Here is a 23,716-nt window from a genome sequence, read left to right as displayed (position 1 = left end):
AAAATTTAAAAGTTGAGGAAGTTTTCTGGCTGAATCAAACCTAGAGCTTGTTAACTACTTAAAACATTATTAATGTTCAGAAAAGGGGATATTCAAGAACCAGGATTGAACTTGTTAAACGGTTAGAAAAAGAGAGCTTTCTCATGACATTTGACATTAAAAATATAGGATCTTGTGCTGTTTTTCTCGTTGAACACTTTATGTCACATGCTGAACATTTGCTAATGTTTTTAGGTATATTTTGGATCGTTTGGACTAGGACTTGCAGGAAAAACAAGGCTCATAATGTCAGAGGTTAGTTATTGTGCAAAAACTTCTGGAAAAGTATATAATACAATGAAGGAATAGCAATAAATAGATAGATAACAAAAGTCTTAGACACAATCACGTTGCTAATCATTAACAATATTGCCCACACTCAAATGATACTAAAGGATTACTGCAAATTTGTTCCCAGACACAACTAAGCTTAGAATTCTTCAAGTAGTATTACCGAGAGAATTCTTGTGAATTTTTATGAAAAATGGTAAAAGAAGGTAGTTACAAAAAAGAATATAGATCACTATTTATAGCTGAAGGGTTATGCCCCTTCAAAAACAGTCACTTTGATTGACTATAATATTCACAAGAGTATTAGCTGTTTGACAAACCAGAAAATCCCCATCTAGAAAACTGCAGAAAAATAGTTTTCACAATCGATCAAGTATTCCTTCTTCATCAAGCCAGGAATTGAAAAAAGAACAGGGTTCTCATATTATACAGCCTTTGACTTATTGAGCCATATCTCAATTGATCAAAACGAGTTCAACCGATCAAATAGGAGTTAAGCTCTTTAAACCAAGGCTCAGCAGCACTTTCAATGGCATTTTGAAATCTCTCCTCTTTAATCTTAAATATATAACAACCTACATTGTATATAACTTTATATACAACAAGAACTCTGAACACTTCAATGCGAACTTCAAAAATTAGTCCACTAAACCATGGGTTCAAATTCAATTATAGTTTGCTATTCTAGATATTTTTAATAAACATGAAGGGTTCAGCGGAAACCTTGTGTCTTTTGTAAACTAGTTTAGTTCTTGGATTGTGTCATATGTTTTTAACTTCTTAAAGGAGTGGAGCTCAGCAGGTGATGCATCTCTCTCTCTCCACTGTCCAGTGCAAATTTTTTAGTCCAGTTTATTGCATAATGCAAACTTTTCACTCCACTTTTTTTTATTTAATTATCTATTTATTTAGGGACCTTGTTTATATTCTCAAATCTCAAGCATATCAGGATTGACAGTTCTGTTTGTATCAAAGCTAGTACCAGAGACTAAGGGACAAATACTTGAAGAAATGCAGACAGGTATGAACCCTTTTCCAGCAAGGTAAGCCAAGTTTCTTGCACACTAGTTTTTTTTATTTTTATTTTTTTATAGTTAATAGATATCTTCATTAAAAAAAGTACGTCATGTTCATGATGATAAATAGAATGTCCTAAAACAAATACAAACAAATCAAACAGAGATAGAATGCACAAAATCAAAACAAGACACTCAATCCCAAACACACCCAATATTTTTAGTAATCAATCCGTATACTTTTCAAGTACAATCTGTACAAACCTATCTAGGTGTAAGGAAAATGTCTACCCCAGATATTGGAAGACAAAACAAGACACACTCAGCAGGGTTTGATGCCCCTCAATGCAGATCTGCAGAATAGTTGCTTGCTTGTGGATTCTTTGGTGCAAGAAATATATGCAAAGCCAAAGGATCTCAACAGTCCTTCACTGCAACCCAACCCAATAAGTTGTGATCATGTTTCAGAGAATTGTCATGTCAGTTTGGATTCAAAATAATGATCCAACATGTTCAGGTTGGCTCATGGGTTAGAGAGGCACAGCTAATCCAAGAATTATGGTTTTTTAAACTAGTTTCATAATTCTAAACCATTGGATGCTTCAAACGTTAATCTTACATTACTCAAGGTGATATATTCCACTTGAACTGAATTTTCCAGCCATCTTGGAGATTCAGGAATAATAATAAACCTATAAGCTGTGCAAGACATGGAATAGTTCTTGCAAATGAAATTAATTAAAATCCAGTTGATAGAGCAATTATATTTAGTTTTATACAATGGGAAAAGTGAACTGAAGGTACCTATCAGAGCCAAGGTGCGCCAGCTGATAACAGTTCCAACAAAATATGTAATTGCTGACCCAAAAAGAAATCATGAACTGAACAATAATCAATAGTTATGCACATGAATCATAAAGATACTCACTCAATGTACAATTTCTTAGCGGTCTTGCCACAACTAATGCACAGTAATAAACCCTCCTCGGAGATTTTTGGGGGTTATTTATGCTATATAAACAGGTACATATTTTTTTTAATAGAAGAGATGTCTTTAGCTAACATAATTGAAGAAGAAGAACTGATGAGTTGAAGAACATAATGCACCTAAAATCTTTACATATACCTAGAGACATGTAAAGGGCATTAGCAAAACTTTCCCCTCTGCGACCAAGGATGTCTGCTATTCTTCCACTCAGCACTGCACCTAACATTACTCCAATTGTCATAATTGACCCAAATACTGAGTACTGCAAATCATGTCATACAAAAGAATATTGGAATTTAAAGCAAGAAATTGTTGATCATATTTAGAGTACTACTAATTGTGTTCCTGGAGGTAATCTATGTTCAAGGTGCTGCCTGGCATGACCTCTTGCCTTTAGATGCTCACCAGTATCCTCAGTTGTCACTACTCACTATAAATGGATGGCGGGGATTGATAATTATCTTTTCAAGTGACACAATATGACTCAATATCTCCATATCAACTCCACAGCCAACAAAGCCAATTAATTCAACCACCTTGAGGCATTTATGTTGACATTTAGACTTTTTTATCTCCATTTTATCTTTCGTATGTTTCTCCAAGTCATAGAATTGCACAAGAAAAAAGGTTAGATTGCAGAACTAAACAAATCTTGTGTATACCTAATTGCAGAACTAAACCGATCAACAAAATTCAACTTATCAATCTTTAAACCTCTTAAGGATTTCGCTCAAACCAATGGTTAACATAAACTGGTGTATGACGATGGAATTATGACCTTCAAGACAGTATGCAAATGTTAAAGGCAATTGCACCATGAACATAGATTGGGAGCTGTAATGGATAGCTAAAATCAGATATAAAAATGCACAAATTTATGCAAGAACCTACAAACTTGATAGTGTTTCAGAAATATTCATTCCGTGGAGGGAAATATTCATTCTTTCAAAGTGGCAAATAGTATTTCTGAAATGCTTCTAATGGGTTGACTAAACCACAGGTAATGGAAGTAAACGGGCTTCCATTAATGAGCATTAAACTTCATAGGACTTCCACACTAGTTGTAATAGGAAGACCATGAACAAAAATATGAAAGTTCGAGGTAAAAGCAAAAAGAAAATTTTTTTTTCACTTTCTGTTTTTCCTTTAGTATATGCAGTATAAAGAAGAAAGAACTGTCCTTGGGATGATTGCAATACCAGTACACCAACAAGTGCTAAAATTAGAGTGATCTTGGTCCATGTTTGAAGATCCTGCATAATTGAAGCTTCATCCTTTCAAGTAATATTCAACTGAAACGATGAAGAAAGAATTCAAGAGAAATAGATTTTTCTCTAGAAAAAACCTGTAAGAACAATGACAACCCCACAAGAAAGCAGCCTAAGCATGTTCCTGCTGCAGAAACCTGTGAATGGGATTCAAAATTATTTTTATTCAACTCCATTACAAAGTACAAATTTCTCAACCTTCTTACCAATAGAAGTAGTGGTTGTCCAGACTTATCCATAAAAATTACCCCTAATGCTGTCATTGGAATCTGTACAAAAGCATCTAAATTACTTAAAAAGCATTAAGCAGAACCAAAGGTTGGAATTACATGGAAAGAGTCAAGAACTTAAACCGCAACCATTGCCACGGTCCCAACACTATGGAAAGCCCTATCATAGACAAAGTATTCCTCTATTCAACTTCCAAATTCTTTGTCAACTGTAGGTTGACATAAAAAGGAACAAAAAAGAAAAAGCAAAGTATTTTTCTACCGACTAATATAAATATAGTTGCATAAAATGCAATGCTATGGACCCCTCCAACTTGTTGTAATACCATCAGGCCAACTCCTACTTGAGTCTACCTAAGTCACCTTCATGTTAGCCACACAAGAACAATTAAGTCACACAAACAAAACATGCTACAAAGATTAGCATATAAAGCTTACAATGAGTGGATGAGCCTAATTCCATGGAATAAGTTGAGAATACTAGCTCCAGAAAGCCATTGAAGAGTGTCTGTGTACTACTGTAAAATTATTCAAAAACCATGTCAATATTTGTTTCTAATAAAAAATGTTGGGAAAAATTCAAGACTATGTTTAAATTTTGCTACTTAAAATGGAAACAAAGAGATTGCTCATTGGCATCTGAAGTCAAAACATTTCTCTAATCTCAGTAGTTTCTTGAGAAATATCAGCAATCTCCCTTCTAAGGTTTGTAGAGCAACTTCGCACTCTTTCTTTCGACCAATCTTTGCCTGCAAAAAAAGAAATTCATCATTTGAGCATGTCAGCCAATGCTTGACAGATGCAGTATGGCAATACTGGAAACCATTATAAATACCAGCAAGGCTGTGGATAGCCTCTATGTTAGGTCTGTGAAGATAATGGAATGAAGTTGTAGTGTTTCTAACTGCCACCATAGTTTACTTGGCTTTATTCTTGAAGCAACTACCATGCTTTCTCACTTGGTATACATGCTAGATTGATTGCTTGGGTTTTTTTTAGCCTTATTTCTTTATGACAATTTTGGGATTCATTATGCTGGAGAACATTCATCTTAGTTGACAAAATTTGCAACAGGGCCAGTCAGCTAGTTCAACATCATTTTAGTGATCAATTTGTTTTTCGTTAAAGGAAAATTGTCTATGTTCCGAAGTCTGCTAGTGATTTATGTTTTTTAATAACCCTGAAATCAGAAATCATCGTTTCAGCAAGACCTTTAACATGATGTAACTTGCATTAAATTCTTCTTTGGATTAATTCTGCATGATTTGAGTGATAATAGCTTAGGGCATATAAGAATCATGAAAAAAAAAACCCAAACTGAAGTTCTTCTATTTGTATGTGCCATTTGGAGGCTTTCAAATGCTGACTTAGTTGTACAATATAAATATTCATGCAAATGATTCGATTGGTGGAATTGCACAATAAGTGAGAAGTTGGGATGCCTACTTCCCACCTAATTATTATTTTTATCTATCTCTCAGCTTTTTTTATTTTGTTTTTGGTACTAAGCAATGAAGAATAGCAAGAACAAAAAATAACAAAAAAGAAGAAAAGTCCATTTACTTGCCCCATTGTTTACACAAGTCCATATAGGTTCACAGAACCATATGAAGCTAACTTTGCAAGGATAGCTTACAGAGCTGTATTGATCTCTTACAGGATAACTTTGCAAGGATAGCTTACAAGGATAGTTTACACAAGACCATAATAGGTTCATAGAACCATATTGATCTCTTGATTTCTTATTACTAAAGCATGACAGGACAGCATTTACAACAGCTTCTGCCTATGAAAATTTGTTGCATTTTAAAGGATAGCTTACAGAGTTTTATCATACAATAACAATGGTGCAAAGAATATAAAACAAGACTCTGAATGTCAAATTCAAATGAATATTACCTGCCTACCTCAGAGGCTCCAAAAGTCACGTGTTTTGCATGGTCATTGGTTGTATGTTGCTTAGCATTGCCAGTGATGGCATCATGGTGCTGTTCAATCCCTAAAGCATCCTCTAGGCTGACAGAATTGGCACCATCGAAGCTCTTTCCAACCAAATATTCAAGTTGCCATGCTGTGTATTTTTAACATAAGGAAAATTCCTTCATTTATGTTTATAACCCAAATAAATGGTGAGAAAACTCCACCCTATTGATGACCGGAAAACATCATCCTCTCTCTGCGCAGAACACATTTTTATGTTCCTTGCAGAGTTTTTGGAATATAAAATAGATAACTTTTGTGACCAAATACCAAGAAAAAATTACCAGGAATTTCCAGGATGGCAGCATGAGATGCTAGGTCATTTGCATCCAGCAAATCAAGTGTAGAGGAATGGAGGAAATAGCTATCCCTATCTATTCTAATTCAACATAACCACCAAGGCAGATTGACACTGATGTCATGCCAAATAATATCCCCTCTTTGGACATATTGCTTCAAGACTGGGCAACTAGTGAAAAAGTCAGTCCAATAAGCATTTGCCCTGTCTGCATACCTTCTAGCAAGCATTGGTCAAGGTTATTAATGGCAGTAAATTTCAATCAATTTTGCTTAGTCAACTAAATGTAGATGGAAAAATAGTAAAGCTTATGGGAAATAATCATCAGTTTTTACTGGCCATAATTCATTTGTTGCATTTTTTTGCCTTAGTACAGATAGATGGTGTAGAATACAAGGCATTAACTTGATTGTCTTGAGAAAATTAAGCACACTCGTAAATGCATTATTATAACTAAGTGAAATATATTGAACAACTGATAAAGAGAAAGGTAGAAAAACAAGAATGTTCTAAAGCTCCATTCCCATTTTGAAATTAATTAAGTTACATACCAACAAATGATAAATAACAATTTAACAATAAGAATAGAACTAATGAAGCATAAGAAGAAGAGAATACCTCTAAACAAATATATTATTTGGTGACTAACTGAGTATCAAACAGAGAGTAAAAATAATCAAAATTAATTTAGAAGATGTATCACACTCGAAAGACACAATCTACAAGGATTAGGGCAGGATATCATAATATCTTTCAAAGTACCAAGCTAAATGTTGTAATAATTAACATACCCAACTCACAAATGAGTTTACAAAACATGAGATGCCACATGGTTTTAACACAGATTCTAAGAACACTTTAACCTCAAATATGCTAGTAGAGAAAGGAGTGGTATAAATACGTGTAGATATTATAGAAACTTAATTCCCAAATTAAACCCTCAATCTTTTTTGAGAGCCATTATCCAAATCATCTAGTAATGGACCTGATATCAAGAGTCATTATTTAAAAATCTAGTGCCATATTTGAGTTTTGAAAATTTGCTTTTCATGCAGTATTAGATATGGCCACCATCCTGTTGAAGCATGTGTTGTTAAAACATCCAACAAAGAGTCTTCTTCCTTATCTAGACTTTGCAACAAAAGCGCGCCACTCCATTTGGTATCTCTCTTCCAAATTCCATCTGGGATTGAAATAATTTGTCAATCCTTGATGGGACTACCTTCTGTTATGAAGTCTGATTTTACAAGCAACATCACAACTAAGCTTTCTATCTAATAAGACTGCCTTAACTAGTATAGCATCATGCAGTATTTTCCAGATAAAAAGTGAAACTTTGTAGAAATTTTAACTTTCCACAATATTTTCTAGACTTCACTGTTAACATTATTAGTTCTAGCACTGTTACTGTCATCATCACCCCCCATTCTCAAATACCTCATTCCCACATGCTGGAACACTATCCTTGTGGTAGTAAAAAGGTCAAGTACCTTAGAAACAAAATTATTTTGTTCTATAAATGTAAGGCTCCTCTCAACTGGCAGGAGATCCTATGGATAGGTTAACATACATTAGTCATGAAGCTCACGTATTATACGACAACAATTAGATGTTCTATATACAGCTGCAGTGAGGACAAAGTGTATGCAACAATAAAGCAAGAACAATCAGATTATTCTAATGTCTAAATGTTATTGATCATAGTGATGTTTAAATATTCAAGATATCAAAACACTAGGTAGTGGGGGACCATTATATCCTAGTGATTGGAATTTTCTGCAGTATATATATCATGTTATTTTGTCTATGCTATTAAAATAAAAACATAAACTTTCATGCTTGACATGTCATCAGGCACTATAGAAACCAAATAAAACGTGCCTACTCTATTAATTAAACTGAAGTCTGACGCTGCTAGTTGAATGATGCACTTTATGACAAGATGCGCAGGGCTTACCTTTTAAGGCCTGCAGATGAGAGGCTTTCTCCTTGCAAAATTTCTCATACAGTGCTTGGAACCTGGCTGTCTCATACTTCAAGCTATTTTCACACTGCAGGGATTTAATCGCAAAATTCTCAAGACCAATCTCTCACAATGCTTAATTTATAAATCCAAAAACAAGTACTAAGTTTTCATCGCTAGTCATCCATGCTGAGCAGTTTTGCCACAGATCTCTTTTGAGCTCTTTGAATGTGCTTTGGCAAAAATTTGTCTAACAATTAAAGGACACAAGAGACTCTAATTAGTATAGCTAATCAGGAACACTATCAAGGAACATGCTAATATTAAAATATTACGACACATTAGATGCATTTATAAGTCTACTTTACCTATCCTTTTCGAATTTTGACTTCAACTCATCAATCATTGACTTGATATCAGCGGCCACACTGTCACCAAAACACAATTAACAATCGCAAAGTAATTAAAGCAAAGGACTACAAAAAAATATATGAAGCAGAAAAAATGGCATAAGAAAAGAAAAAACAACTTGTACAACTTAATATCTCATTGTAAGATAAGGAGCAAAAGCAAGCTGGTTAGTATTAGATGTAAGCAGTAAACAAAATGCCATTGACATTATGAACCACGATAACAAAATAGATAATTTGATCTGATTTGGGTAATAAGTAACGCTAAGAACACATCTGCATTCCTCAATATGGGACATCAAGTGATTTTCCTGTTCAAGTCCTTTTAAATAATAATAATAATAATAATAATTCATTAAAAAGCCGGGGTGTGGAACCCATGTACATGATGTCCACATATTACACTTATTAGCCACAAACCAATAAAATGCCTAATAAGCTTCATCTTAAAAACAAAGTTCCACAAAACTACACCAATAGACAACCATAATAATACAATAGATTAAAAAATAAAGAATTAAAGGCTCAACCTATATGAAAAATATACATAAAAATTAAAACAATCGTGGTCTTCCTATAAACAATTATTGTAAATGTTGAAATTATATTGGGCACATTGATAGATTGCTTTTAACATTGTCATTGGTTTTTATTTCTTCAATGAAAGTACATTGTGTGTGGGTGAGAGTCAAATTACTGTGTAGCACCTCCCAACTGGCGGCCATTATATGTGTTGCTTGACATTTGGATTTTCCCCAAGAATACAGTCACGATGAGCAGGAAAGTTGCACTCTGCACAGTAGTAGAACCATTGCGTGGGATCTCGTACTTCTTCACAGATATCACAGTAATATTCACCGGAGTCATCTTCAGGAGTATAACGGAGGTTGAAGGGATGTTCATGTTGGTTGTACCATGTGGCTTGTGGTAATGTAGCACATATAAAGTCTAGAACAAATTCACAAGTGGAACAACGGAATACAATATAGTTTTCAGAATTACAACTACTACACTTTTGTAGAGAGTTTGTCCAGGAGAGGTAAAGACAATGCTCATGACAGGCAAGAGTGAGGGTGTTTGATAATAAAATACATTGAACATTGAAATTAGTCGTGCATATTTGACAGTTGTATTTTAAGCCGTTGCACCTCTGGACACAGGCATTACAGTGAAAAGAAGCTTGCTGATAACTGAGGGTGAGAGGGTGTAGATCAAATGGGTGTCGTTTTATTTTGGGTAATTTAGAACAAGATTGATGAAGAAAGAAGCTACACGGGGTACAACTGTAAAATGGAGAGAGAATGGATTGTACGCACCCGTTGCATTTTGTGTTATTCAAAATCTCATCAGTAAGCTTCAAATCATGCTCGTGACTGAAGTGTTTGATTTCTATGGCTACTTCAGTTCCGCCTTCCCCCACAGTGGTTTTTTTGACTTTGCAAATTTCTGAGTCAAAGGATTGATGGAGCTCTGAATCTTCAGATTTTGACTCGGTGGACTGCTCCTCTTTAAGTTCCTGCAAATTTATGTACTCCCTATTATGGGGGAGCATAGCACAATAGAGGTGGGCAACAAACTCGCATCTTGAGCAATAATAAAGGCAAAGTGTATCCACTTTTCGAACACAGAGTAGGCAAATTGGAGAGTCGGATTGATGGACTTCAAGAGAAGGGGTGAGGTGGAGAGGGTGGTTGTGACGATCAACTTTCAGTATGCGTGGGCAAGCAGCACAACGTGAATGTATAGCGAAATCGCATTGGGCACAAAGGTAGGGTAGATTGCCTTCTTTGCCACAGAAGTCGCAAGTGAACTTCAACAGCTTCCAAAGGCGAGTCAATTGGTGGTCATGGACTTCAGTTTGGATGGTGAGTGATAAAGAAGAACATCTGATGTGAATGTTGAAGTTGCAACGGTAACAACAATAACAGTATTCATGACTCCTTTCTCCGCAGACGTCGCATTTGCTAAATTTGTTATATTCTTCTCCGTTGTCAATATATATATATGTGCCAATGAGAATAAGAGGATGATTTGGATGTGAGGGATGGTGCAACCCAAGGGGTAGTTCAGCGCATGATTTATGATGAACGTAGTACCCTTCGCAATCACTTTCTTTACAACTGTAGCTTGGACCAAATACTGGTTCCCCGCACCCATAACAAGGACGTCCACTTCTCTCGTCTTCATTAAAGACCAACGGATGCTGCCAATGCTGCCAATGTTGAAGCTCCATCGTCTGGACAACATCAAATTTGGTTAGAAAATAATCAGACTGCAAAACAAACCGAGAAAGAGAGAGATGCACATGAGATGTTTGATTAAAGGCTGGTAGCATTTGTTTTCTAACCAATTATCATCAAGTCACATGGAACAATTAGTAAAGTTTTGTATAAAAGAGTAAAGACCAATACCAAATAGACAATCTGGGACTTCTCCACAAAGCTTTAGACGCTAATGCTCTCGCTGGCGGGGCTTGCTCAAATTTGATTTGGAAATCCAATTTTTAATGTCAGCTTGTGAGATTAGAGGTGAGGATTCTGGGATTTTAAGAAAGATAGGAGACATTTGGGTTCATTCGGAGGTGGATGCTCTCAGGTGTTTGATTTGGATCTTGTAAAAGTAAAGTTGTTGTTAGCTTCTGTCAAACATCTTTTTTTTGGAAGTTTTGGAGGCATGAGTCAAGTGAGTGTTGCACTCACACGCACATCAAGTGTTTGATTTGGGTCTTGTAAGTAGAGTTGTTGGACTTGGAAGAAGTAATTTAAAAATAATAAGCATTGGGGACCTGGGGCGTTTGTCAAATTGGGGCTGTACAGCTGGTGGCATATTTTGTCAGTTAATAAACATAACTTGTAATTTTGTTTCCTTAAATTTTGTCATCTGTTAATAAATATTAAATACAGCTAGTGATTTAGTTCCTAAAGTAAATATTTATTGTTTTTTTTTTAATGTAAAATTTTTTTTTTTTTTTAATGTAAAATATGAAAGACAATGTTGAAAAATTTTAAATATTGAGATAGACAAAAGTTCTTTAAAATGAGTACTAAAAAAATTATGAATTTTCAACTAAGATTATTAATAAAAAAATAAAATGAATATTTAATAGGCACTATGTACAAGTTATTCTTTACATTATAAAGGGAATGAGATTTTATTAGGGTCTTAATGTCAAATTCTTTATACTAAGATTAATGTACCTTCCTCCCACATAATAGTAGGTCACACTAATTAAATTTTTGGTGAGGATCTACATTTATATGAGAGGAGAGATTGTTATTTTTGGAATATTAAAAAATTTACTGCTTAACTCACAATTGGAATAAATTTATTTCCGAACTATCAAGTTTACCAAATGTTATTATGATCTATCATTCTTTCGGAATATCGAATCAATTAGGTATTAGAAACTCATTAATTTATAAAGAAATCTTATAGTTTTTTGAATTATTAAATATAATTAAACAAATAACCATATAGATTTAACAGTGGATCGCAACTGATTATTGCAAATCCTTGCATGTGATTAACCTATAATAGATATTTAATAAGAATGTGAATTCAAGAAAATAGTAATTTGACAAAAGTAACTAATTGATGTAATTTTTATGAAAGCAAAGTCAAATGTAGCATGAACCAAAACCATTTAGCAATAATATATATCTCACAAAAATATAATGTTAATTCAAGTACTAAATAAGCCAAAAGTTTTACTTTATTTAACATCTATACAACAAAATTTAAGCAATCAAATCAACATATTATTTATATAAAGTAATTAGAAAGACACACATGCATATAAATAAATTTGCAAAAACAACCATCATTACTTACTGTAAGAATAATCCAATATTGACTTCAAAATGCACCTAGGAAAGCTTCCAAGTTAATCTCAATATCAATTTCATCAAATATATGTTCATGTGGAGGTGATTCATAACTTCTTCTATATATAGGCTTCTTATGCCTTTGGCACATAAAAACATTCACCAACACAAAAGAAAGAACATGAGAAGAAATTGGGCAAGGAATTTGATGCTTACTTGTTCAAATGTTTATACTCATCTTTCTCATTTTCTTTTATCATTTTATTATTATTATTATTATTATTATTATTATTATTATTATTATTATTATTATATCTAGACTTCATACTAACATTTCCTCTCTTTTTTTTCTTTTTTCTTATTTTTTTGTAAACATGTTCATACAATCAATTTATTTCTCATTCATTTATTATATTTCTTTATGCATCTCTATCTAGGTTTATACACGCACGCATGAAACTCCATCTTTTTGTTCCTTAGATATATTCTTTGAAAACGTCAAGATGTGCTAGTTGGGATGCACACCTTTAGGAGATAAAATAGTAACTTGATGATGATAGATCAATCCTAATTATGTAATGTATTCAACACCCAAAAGAAACATCATATATTGTATTATATTTTATTAATTATATGTGTAACTATATCAAAACATAGATGATAATTTGTTAGTGGCTTTAATCTAAGCCATCAAAGATATCATTTTTTTACCAACGATTAACAATTTACCACCTATTGTGAATATATTGTGTCCCTAGCCTTATTCATACGACTTAACTAATTGAATTTATTTTGTTATCTTTTATATTAATTAATGTATAATGGATTTCTTTTAGATAAAGTAGATTAGTAGCTGTAATAAATGTGTAACTTGGGTTCTAGTACATTTAACGCTTTAGCTTCAAAAGTTTAACAGATTGTGTTCCTTTTTGTGTGTGTTTCCTCTTTCCATTTTCTTTGTTTTTGAAAAACATAAACATTGAGGTCAAAAAAGAAAAACACAAACTTAGATTGACGTAAAAGGGAAAAGGAAAGAAGATTGGAAAAAGAAGAAGAAATTATAGTCTATAAGAATTCTTACCATGTCTTCATATATTCTTTCCTAATAATCAAGAAAATAAGAAAATATATAAAGATAAAAATACTTTAAAGCAATGAGCTCCTTTGTCTTTTCTTTGATTCTACTCAATCATTTTGAAAAATTAATTATTCCAAACTTGAATGTTTTATCTTGTGTAACTTTCACTTCTTTATCTTTGCATAAATTCTACTCAATTGTTTTAAAAATTTGATGATTCCAAACTTGAATGTTATCTTTAGTGTGACTTAATCATGTCAAACGTAGCCGTTAATATCTGGTACCTCTAATAAGCATAGAATATCAGTTAGTCCATTATATTCTAGTATATCAACACCTAGTTTAACTCTAAACAATATTATACCACTTAAAGTACGTTTGAAATTCGCTTATTTTGCTAATATTACTGTAGATAAAGATAAAAATTAATTGAAATAGTACAGTGAGACTCATAAATAATACCAAAAGTGCAATAGGACTTATGAGTAGTAGAAAAAATAAGTTGAATACTAAAATAAGTTGACAAAAATAATCTTTGTCAAATAGACACTTAATGTTAAATTTCATCGAATATCAATTTCATCAAATATATGTTCATGTGGAGGTCATTCATAACTTCTTCTATTTATAGGCTTCTTATGCCTTTGACACATAAAAACATTCACCAACACAAAAAAAAGATTTGAGAAGAAATTGGACAAGGAATTTGATGCTTACTTGTTCAAATATTTATACTTATCTTTCTCATTTTCTCTTATCCTAAATGAGAAGAAATTGGGCAAGGAATTTGATGCTTACTTGTTCAAATAATTATACTTATCTTTCTCATTTTCTCTTATCCTTTTATTATTAATAATAATAATAATAATAATAATAATATTATTATTATTATTATTATTATTATTATTATTATTATTATTATTATATCTAGACTTCATACTAACATCTCCTCTCCTTTTTTTGTGGTAAATATGTCCATACAATCAATTTATTTCTCATTCATTTATATATTTCTTTACGCATTTCTATCTAGATTTATACACGCATGCACGGAACTTCATCTTTTTGTTCCTTAGATATATTCTTTGAAAACATCAAGACGTGCTAGTTGGGATGCACACTTTTTGGTGATAAAATAGTAACTTGATGATGATAGATCAATCCTAATTATGTAATGTATTCAACACCCAAAAGAAGCATCATATATTGTATTATATTTTATTAATTATATGTGTAACTATATCAAAACATAGATGATAATTTGTTAGTGGCTTTAATCTGAGCCATCAAAGATATCATTTTTTTTTACCACCGATTAACAATCTACCACTTGTTGTGAATATATTGTGTCCTTAGCTTTATTCATACGACTTAACTAATTGAATTTATTTTTTTATCTTTTATATTAATTAATATATAATTGATTTCTTTTAGATAAGTAGATTAGTAGCTGTAATAAATGTGTAACTTGGGTTCTAGTACATTTAACGCTTTTGCTTCAAAAGTTAAACAGATTGTGTTCCTTTTTGTGTGTGTTTCCTCTTTCCATTTTCTTTGTTTTTGAAAAACATAAACACTGAGGTCAAAAAAAGAAAAACACAAACATTAGATTGACGTAAAAGAGAAAAGGAAAGAAGATTGAAAAAAGAAAAAGAAATTATAGTCTATAAGAATTCTTACCATCTCTTCATATATTCTTTCCTAATAATCAAGAAAATAAGAAAAGATATAAAGACAAAAATACTTTAAAGAAATGAACTCATTTATCTTTGCTTTGATTCTACTCTATCATTTTAAAAAATTAATTATTCCAAACTTGAATGTTATATCTTATGTAACTTTCACTTCTTTATTGAGTTAGAGAGAGTGGAGATGAAGTGTTTAGAGGGGACCCATGTGGGGTTCATCATTGGACACTTTTGTCGAAATTTAATTAATTTTATTCTTGGATGTGGTTCTATCTTTGTCTTTATCCTCTTTATTACAGATTTAGATAAAGTGCCAGTATTTTCATCATGTGTAGGTGCCTGAATAAAAAAATTTAGAAAACAAATTGAAGGATTATCTTTTTATCTTTTTTCTTTTCTACAAACCTCTTGTCTAATTGGAAAGCCCATGGAATGCCCACTAGGCTGTAAATGAACAGAATCGTTCATAAATAGTTCGGGTTTAGTTTGATAAAAAGTTTATGTTTGTTTGTTTACAAATAAATCAAGGTTAAACTTTAATTTTAGGCTTGTTCAATAAACAAGCCTAGTTCAAGTAAAAAATATTATTCATGAACAAGTTTGTGAACACCAAGACTCAATATAAAAGTAACAAAACAAGTTAGGCCTAAGCTTATTTATGAGTTTGGTAATAAAATTGATATGAACTTGACAAGTTAACTCATATCCTTCTAAGACTTTAATTAATTATAAGCTAAGACCATTCATCCAAACCAAATATACTAGATAATAAACTTGATATAGACTTGATAATATATTTGTGTTGGATCTCAAGCTCAATATATTGAGCTTGAGTTTGGGCTTGATATTGAGTTCGTCCTTGACTTGACTAATGAATTAAGTCGAGCTTAAACTTTTTATACTTTATAATGAGCTCAAACTTGAGCATTATTTGTAGGCTCATATCAAGCTCAAACCAAGCTTGAATATTCTATTTTTGCTGTCAGACCGTGCTTGAACAGTTACTACTCAACGAAGCTCGGCTCATTTACTGTCCTATCCCTAGAGCTTTAGTTAGCATCCATATTATACATTTAACTTCAGCACTCCTTGAATTGCTCTACTCCAAATTTGCACTTGAGGCAACGTGTCTAGTGTCTAGCCTTTGTTACTACCCCTAACTCATGAGATGACTTTGAAAAAGTCCCATTACAACTTGTTACATGAACCTTAAAATGTTCACAGCTGGGTTAAATTGCAGCATGAACATATTCAACTATTGATTAAGTGATTAAATTCACTTTTTTCAATTACTTTTGACTTAGAATTATTTCATAAGGTGTGGTTTCTAACCGATTGTGTTATCCCTTGAAGTTATCAACCTTTTAAAATTACAATTTTAAAATCAAGTTTTTGGGATAAATGATAATTTATGAAAAACTTATTACACTATTTCCAGTTTATAAGTTCAATAGAAAGCCACCAAGTTATATTACAAAATTAGCAATTTGCTACACTGTGGTGGTTTTTTGTGATATTCTTAGATTTTAGATGGTTAGCCTGTCTTCTAAGGTTAAGGTTCTGAGTTAACTCATTTGAGAAAATATTATCAATTGTATACAAATATATATATGTATGTATTGGAAATGATAGAACATTTTTTTTTTAGAGATAATTACAACTTTCTACTAACCCCGCAGCTCGAATCATTTCCCCCCCTAGACTCCCAAGCAATTTGTGCATGGAGAGGTGCCAATTCAGCTACAAGACCTTTGGCATGATAAAACATTTTTGATCTCACATCACAATGGCTGTGAGCCTGTGACAAGGTTGAGAAGATAGGTATCACATCCATCATACTATATAAGTTTATCGATTGGAATAAAAAACTTAACCTCAACTAATACACTTTGACATTTGTTAATCAAATCCTAAACAAAATTCATAATTTTTTCAATAACATTTGATGTGATAATTTGGAATTAGTAAAACATCATGTTCAGACTTCCAAAAGTATCTTATTTCATAATTAAAATTCATAATTTTTAATTTTTAATTAAAGTGTATTTTAAAATATTAATTGCAAATTTTGCTATTTTTTTTTTCGGGATTATGAAGAGATTTTCCATTGCAAGTGTTTTTCGGTACTTGATAAATTTGGCATTTTATTCTAAATTTTTCGATTATTTTTTTACTAACAATGATTAATTGTTTTTTAAAGAGATTCTTATAAAAATTTAGATCATTTCATTATTAATATAAACAAAAGGGAAGAGTCTTAATTTCTTCAAACTTCAAAGAAGGGAAGTGTTTTTCTTTTTCTGGTTTGAGGTGGAGTGTTATTCCCACAAATCATAAAAGAGAGAAGTGTAATTAGCCCGTAATATAATTTTAATCATTCCGTGCACCGGCATAAATCCGAATCCAAATCTATAAGGTAAAAGGCCTAGACCGGTCAGACAAGGTCGAAAACATATAAAAATATTTTAAATTTAACTATATAAATAATGTGGCACTTAATATAATTTGACGAGGTCAACCATTTAGTAAATTAATAATTAATAAACAAAAAGTCAAAAGGTTATAAAAATATTATAAGTTTAATACTATATAAATAACGTGGCATTGAATATAATTTGACACAGTTCAACAATTAAATAAATTAGTTAATAATTACTTAATTTATTTTTAAGTCAACAATATAATAAAATATGTAATTTATGAGAAAAAAAAACCCCATTGTTCATAAAGTATTTTGGTTAAAATGTAAAACTGATTCTCTAATTATTTTCAGATTTTATTTCAGTCTTCTAACTTTATTTTCGTTCGTTTCAGTCTTCTAAGTTTCAGATTTATTCAATTAAAGTATTTTTCCGTTAACTTTTGATAAAATTTTTGAAAAATAAAATCTGAAAAATATTTTTCAATTATTAATTAATTTTTTTTAATTTAAAAAATTTGAAGAAAAATTTATAAAATTGAAACCATGACATATAACAAATGTTGATTAAAAAAACCTTAAATTAAATAAATTTAAAAGTTAAAATATTGAAATGAATAAAAACAAAATTAAAGGACTAAAATAAAATTTAAAGAAACTTCGGAAATTAATTTTGCATTTTATCTAAGTTTTTTTAATTTTCATCATTCCTCTCTTTCTCCTAGTCTCTCTCTCTCTCTCTCTCTCTCTCTCTCAGCTTCCCAAAACCCGTGGCCACGATTACATAGAGACCTTTCTGCTTTCACTCTCTCCGAGAACGACAAAAAGAACAGAATATCAGCAACAATGAAAGAACCCCACTTGGTAAAATCGCTAATCTACATTGTTTATACTCTCTCTCTCTCTCTCTCTCTCATGCTTTTTTTTTTTGTCCGTGCCAGTTAAACTTTGGTACCTTCTTTATATTTATATAAAAAAGATTTTTTCTATATTTTTGTTGAATCTCTCTGTGTTCATTTATTATTATGCTATATATACAGTAAGTAATGTAACTGCTTGATCATGAATTTTTTGATGGGTGCCCATGAAATTTTGATGTACTTGGTTGGTTTTGTTTTTTATAATGTTCTGTAATATAATAATGTCTGGTTTTGTCTGATATACTTTTTGTGCTTTTATATTAATTGTTTATTAAATGCTGAGGTTGCCACCTTGTACAAGTTCTGGTATTTTCAACGAAGACATCTTCTTCAACCTTAAAAATGAGATTTTTTTTTATAAGATGTCTGTTTATTTGTTTTGTTTGAGAAAAATTAGGATTTTTTTTCTTCTAATGTTTGAGTTACTGAGTTAAATGAAAATGGGAGTGTATTGTAGCTCAGTAGTGTTGTCTAAGTCATTTTGGGTGTAAATCTTCCTCTTACTTATTGTATAATAAGGGGGGAAAATTATCAGCACTGGTATGGCTTCTTCTTTTTATTGTAAATGTGTTTATATAGGGGAGAAAATACTACCAGTAAAATGTGTTTATAAATGAAAATTCTGTAGAGTAATTTTGTAATAATTGATTTGACAATATAAATATATTACCTTTGCAAGTAAATTATAATTTTTTTTTTAATAATTATTGCGGCTGTTGGTGCCTGTCCTTTTACACTGCAGGGGCAGTCTATAGTGGCCCAGATTTTCCTTAGCTGCTTTTGGGCCCAAATTTTAAATGCCCCACATAGGTTTGTGCCACCTGTCCCCATTTTCCCTCCTTCAATTTTTGTCACCTTGGTTTCTTTCGAAAGTGGTTTCTGGATGTGCCAAAAGTCAGAAAAGCACTTAGACATCTCAATAATTCCCAACCAGGACCTGTTTTGGTCAAAAGGGAACTAAATTATTTTCAATTAATAAATTCCAAAAGTTGATCAGAATATTTTGATTGAACTTAATTAAATTCCATTAATGTTTTGGTACTTGTATTTGGAATTTCATGTTCTACTCTTCCACCTTGCAGGATGAAATTTGTGACATATGTGGTGATGCTGGTTTTGACAATGCATTAGCTACTTGCTCCAGTTGCTGTAGTCATGAACATGGGTATGATAATATTTTATGAGTGATGTTAGGATATAACAATTATTACTTCATAAACTATATAAACTATGTGTCAACTTTTAAACACAAAACAAAAGTTATTGATGCGACAGTAATCATGCTTATTGTCATGTCAGTCGGGAACATTTATTTCTTGTTAACAAAAATTATAGTACTTTCAATGTTTTTCACTTCTTATTCGCCTCCGACACCTTTGTGTGCACTCGTGTGCATGTTCATCCATGCAATTAATTTCACTTTATTTTCCTAATTTAGTGCCCCATCAATGACTTTTAATTACTATCAGTACATGAAAAATGAAATGCATAATTTTTACTTCCAACATTTTTTAAGCATACACAGCTACTCTTGTTGTAGGAAGCAAGGAGACTTAATTCAGGTGGTGTTTTCTTCCCATATAGGCTTTTATGTTGGTTCTTTCAGGACCCAACTGCAGTGTGTTTAGACCATAAGTTCAAGTTGGTTGGATGGATTTCTTGTTCTTGCACTTTTCAGCTCTTGAACCGTAACGATCATTCTATGTAATACTCTTAAAGTTTTGTAAGGTCACTTGGATGGAATAGGTTGGATGTTTATGGTTCATTCTTTTGATTCGTTTCATGCCTTAACTCTTTAATTATATGCTTTTCAATTGATAAATATGGTGCAAAGATTGTCATTCTGATCTCTCCATTCTCAGTTATTGCATGCCGGTTGTTCTCCATGATATTCCAGAAGATTGGATTTGTAAATCATGTTTGTCAAGTGGGACGGTATTGCCAGAAGTTGGTGGGAAGGACATCACCATGAGAACCATGACAATAGATTGCTCTGAAATGGCTACAGCAGGTCTCAGTTTTTTTTTTTTTTTTTTGAGTGAGATACTTTCATTAAACAATCAAGAAAGATGTTTAAATTGATCAGAAACAAAACAAAGATACTTACATGAAAAATTAGAAACAATCAAATGACAAGCAGCAACAACAGCAGAACACAATACCAAACTGCTAGATAGTAATTCTATAATTAAGAAACATATATCCAAATAACTAGACAGTACCCTATTGTTCAATTTTTTTGAACCCATTGCATACTCCCATTCTAGCTCTAACCTCGTTCTTGATTAACCCATAATCTTCTCCTCTTCGTGAATCAGACCACTGTGAACTCTTGCAGTTCTTTAAAGCCAGACATGATAAATGAAAGAAGCCCAAGCAAGCTTGTATAAGCTTGTATAAAGTGAGTGAATCCCCTATTTCCCATCCATTCAACAGCCTTTAAAACAAACTCAATTATAACACTTTCTGCCTCAGTCTTCTAGTAAAAGAGCATTAATAAGATAGAAAAAGAGTTGTACCTAGTGCACAAAGTCCCACTTTTGCGGGGGCTGATTCATGGACTTGAACCTGTAGCTTGTTGCTTTTGTGTTATTGAAATTGTGTTTATAATTGGGACTGTAGTAGGCAATATAACAATTTGGCAACCTAATTGCTCTTATTTATTGCTGTTTCTGTATTTTGTAGGTGGTGAGTCCCAAGCTGTTGCTGAACAAAAGAACTCTGATGTTGAAAAAAGCGAGTTGCTGAATATTTTACCTATATTCAAGCTATATTGCGATTATCTCCCTACTTCACATGCTACTTGGAAGTCAGTAACCAATCTCTTCTTATTTTGTATATAATCTATTCTTTCATGATGTTGGAACTCATTCAATCGTAAAAAGAATGTTTATAAGTAACATATTTTCATTATTTTGTCTAATAGATTGTTTCTTAGGATGTACATGGCAAACATTTCCTCTTTTTTCTCTATTGGATTTGTGAGTCATGCAAGATTTTTCTTTCTTCAGGGGAGGATTTTTTGTTACTAATTCTACACCTAAAAACTTTCTTGGTGGGTTCAAGGCTCAACTTCCACCTTCCATCAGTCGTAGAGCCTCTGAGTTTTCTGGAAAAATGCCTATAGTCCTTAGTGTTGAGTTGCTTCCTCAATCACAAATTTTGGCAGATCTTTTTCAGAATGATTGTCCTGATCTTCGTGACATTGCTCTATACTTTTCCCCTGATGATAATATTGAGAGGTTTGTCTTGGCATCTGATTTTTGTGTGGCTATCTCTGCTTAAGCTTTTAAGGGCATCTTTTGGTTATGCAGTTTTTTATACGTCTTCTATTCACTTATAGTTCCAGAGGGCACGCTGCCTCCCTGTTTGAGCAGATGGAGGTCCAAAATTCAATGATGAGAAGCTCCTTTAATGGTGTGGAGTTGCTGATATTTACATCAAAACAGCTGCATGTGGACTCACAGAGTGAGTTATCTTTTTTCCACATCATTCAGTTTTCCTATTTCTTTTCACTGTAGCTCAAGCTTTTCTGATTGATGAGCATAACAAGGTCAACCTTTTTAGGTTTTCTGATTATTTTTTTGATTGAGATTATCCTTATTGATACTGAAATAATTTGCATTGGAATCTAGGATTGTCTCCCAATATATTGGTCCTTATTTATACTTCCCTGACTTGGGCCTTGCCTTATTAGTTTTTCTGTATGAACTACTTTATTTTCCTGGTTTAACACAATTGTGCACTTGTGGATTTGTAAGTTTATTTTACTTGAATATTGATACCAAAAAATTAAAAAATAAATAAAAATCCAAGAATCTAGTTGGTCCTCTATCAGATGTTAAATATTGTGGGCGTAGAAATTTATGAATACTATATGAGGGGGCCACCATAAGTTTGAAATTTCCATTTTAAAATGAATTCTTAGTTTTTCTAAACTATAAACAGTATATCTTCTTCATGTATGAGGATCCTGATATGTGAACTTATGATGCACCAGCAGACTTCCAGATTGAAGATTCTGGCTACAGGGTTGATGTGGTGGTTGTTGGTGTTTTGTGTGTTTATTTACATTACAGCCAAATGGTTCTTTGTACATGACTTTCCTTGCCTTGATGAATATGACAAATGGTTTTGTGTTTATAGATGTTATTGCAAGGTTAGAAGCAGAATACCAGTTTTGGGGAGTCTTTCGCCCTGTAAAAGATAATCATACTTCTGAAAAGGTAGATGCAGAACCCCCTCCAGTCATTTCTTCTGTGGAACATGCACACAATGACAATGTGAGCATGGATGATAGTGAGGCAGTTGATATGGAAATTGATATGGTAGGTGGAGAGAATGTGGGGAGAGTTGATATGGTTGTTTCAAGATATGCATCCAAGAGACATTATGAACTCACTTCTAATTCTGGGAGTGACTTGCATAGGTTAGATAGAAAGACTTCAACTATTTCGAAGTATTTGATTTCTAGTAGTGAACAATTAATATTAGGGTATAAACAAGGGGTTAAAAGTAGAAGTGAGATTGGTTATGAGCCCCACTTGCACAGCTCAAATAGGAAGTGTTTCAATGTGGTGGACCAAGATGGCATTCCTCCGGGATTTGAGAAAGTTTTAAGACGAAACTGAGAGATAGTATACAATATTACAATCATAGAGGAAAATCCTGCAGTACCATCCAAGATAAAGTTCAGTTGATGAGGGAAGATATGGCAGCTGTAGCAGAGAAATATTATCTGGGGATGTATTATGCTGGGAAGGAATTTGAGTGAGCAGGGCTTCTTTCAAGCATGACCAAATGCTCTACCCAGTTTGGCTTTGAAATCTGTCCTTATGGCATGGAAAGAACTTCACATGTATACTTGGAGGGGTTAGTTGAACTTGTTAGCAACATGGTAAATCTGTAAATGCCTGTAATATTTCATGATATAGTCAAGTGAATGTTGCATGCTGGCTGCAAATGACTGAGCCAAATTCCTAAGATTAAGATCAGTTGCTTATTATATCCCTCCCCCCCAAAAAAAAAAAACTTGGAACGAATTTCACCCAAGGCATCAGTATATAAAGTCACACATGATGCTTATGAATAGCATTTTGTTATAGCAAAGAAAAGAATAGCATATTGCAGTGCAGCGTATCACTCTGAAGTTGGCTATAACTTGGTTGCACAAATGATGTTCATCCATTGATAGATATAGCCAAAGAAAGGCACTTCACTCTATGCTGTGTGAGGACTTCATTCTATGGTGTGTGAGGCTTGGCTCCTCTCCAATTGCAAGAATCTTTATATTCCTTGTTAAGA

The 23,716-nt window shown here is 32.6% G+C and overlaps 2 protein-coding genes across 2 annotated transcripts; one reads left to right on the top strand and one right to left on the bottom strand.

Annotated features, from left to right (window-relative positions):
* Positions 1-1,568: 1,568 nt before the first annotated feature.
* LOC142629528 (uncharacterized) lies at positions 1,569-10,716 on the bottom strand. The gene is made up of 7 exons (XM_075803538.1): positions 9,800-10,716; positions 8,442-8,501; positions 6,097-8,323; positions 5,732-5,903; positions 4,271-4,581; positions 3,534-3,871; positions 1,569-2,553 (listed from the first exon to the last, which is right to left on the bottom strand). The coding sequence occupies exons 1-3, from the start codon at positions 10,714-10,716 to the stop codon at positions 8,254-8,256; spliced, it is 1,047 nt and encodes a 348-aa protein (XP_075659653.1). The 3' UTR covers positions 1,569-2,553; positions 3,534-3,871; positions 4,271-4,581; positions 5,732-5,903; positions 6,097-8,253.
* A 7,557-nt stretch (positions 10,717-18,273) lies between these two features.
* LOC142626792 (uncharacterized) lies at positions 18,274-23,202 on the top strand. Its single transcript, XM_075800507.1, has 7 exons — positions 18,274-18,356; positions 19,495-19,577; positions 20,275-20,423; positions 21,098-21,221; positions 21,424-21,654; positions 21,756-21,880; positions 22,559-23,202. Exons 1-7 carry the CDS (start codon positions 18,339-18,341, stop codon positions 23,041-23,043), a joined length of 1,215 nt encoding a protein of 404 aa, XP_075656622.1. The 5' UTR covers positions 18,274-18,338; the 3' UTR covers positions 23,044-23,202.
* The last annotated feature ends 514 nt before the right edge of the window (positions 23,203-23,716 follow it).

Source organism: Castanea sativa, chromosome 3, assembly GCF_040712315.1.
Source record: "Castanea sativa cultivar Marrone di Chiusa Pesio chromosome 3, ASM4071231v1".
Taxonomy (NCBI): domain Eukaryota; kingdom Viridiplantae; phylum Streptophyta; class Magnoliopsida; order Fagales; family Fagaceae; genus Castanea; species Castanea sativa.
The sequence above is the reverse complement of the archived record's forward strand: the minus strand, read 5'-3'. Positions and strand labels throughout refer to the sequence as shown.

Coding starts and splice junctions, on each gene's coding strand:
- LOC142629528 (XM_075803538.1), bottom strand. CDS start 10,716: ATGGAGCTTCAACATTGGCAGCATTGGCAGCATCCGTTGGTCTTTAAT. Junction 8,502..9,799: donor AATAACACAAAATGCAACGG/GTGCGTACAATC, acceptor TTTTGGTGACAG/TGTGGCCGCTGATATCAAGT. Junction 8,324..8,441: donor TCAAAATTCGAAAAGGATAG/GTAAAGTAGACT, acceptor TTTAATTGTTAG/ACAAATTTTTGCCAAAGCAC.
- LOC142626792 (XM_075800507.1), top strand. Junction 19,578..20,274: donor TGCTGTAGTCATGAACATGG/GTATGATAATAT, acceptor CTCCATTCTCAG/TTATTGCATGCCGGTTGTTC. Junction 21,222..21,423: donor ACTTCACATGCTACTTGGAA/GTCAGTAACCAA, acceptor TTCTTTCTTCAG/GGGAGGATTTTTTGTTACTA.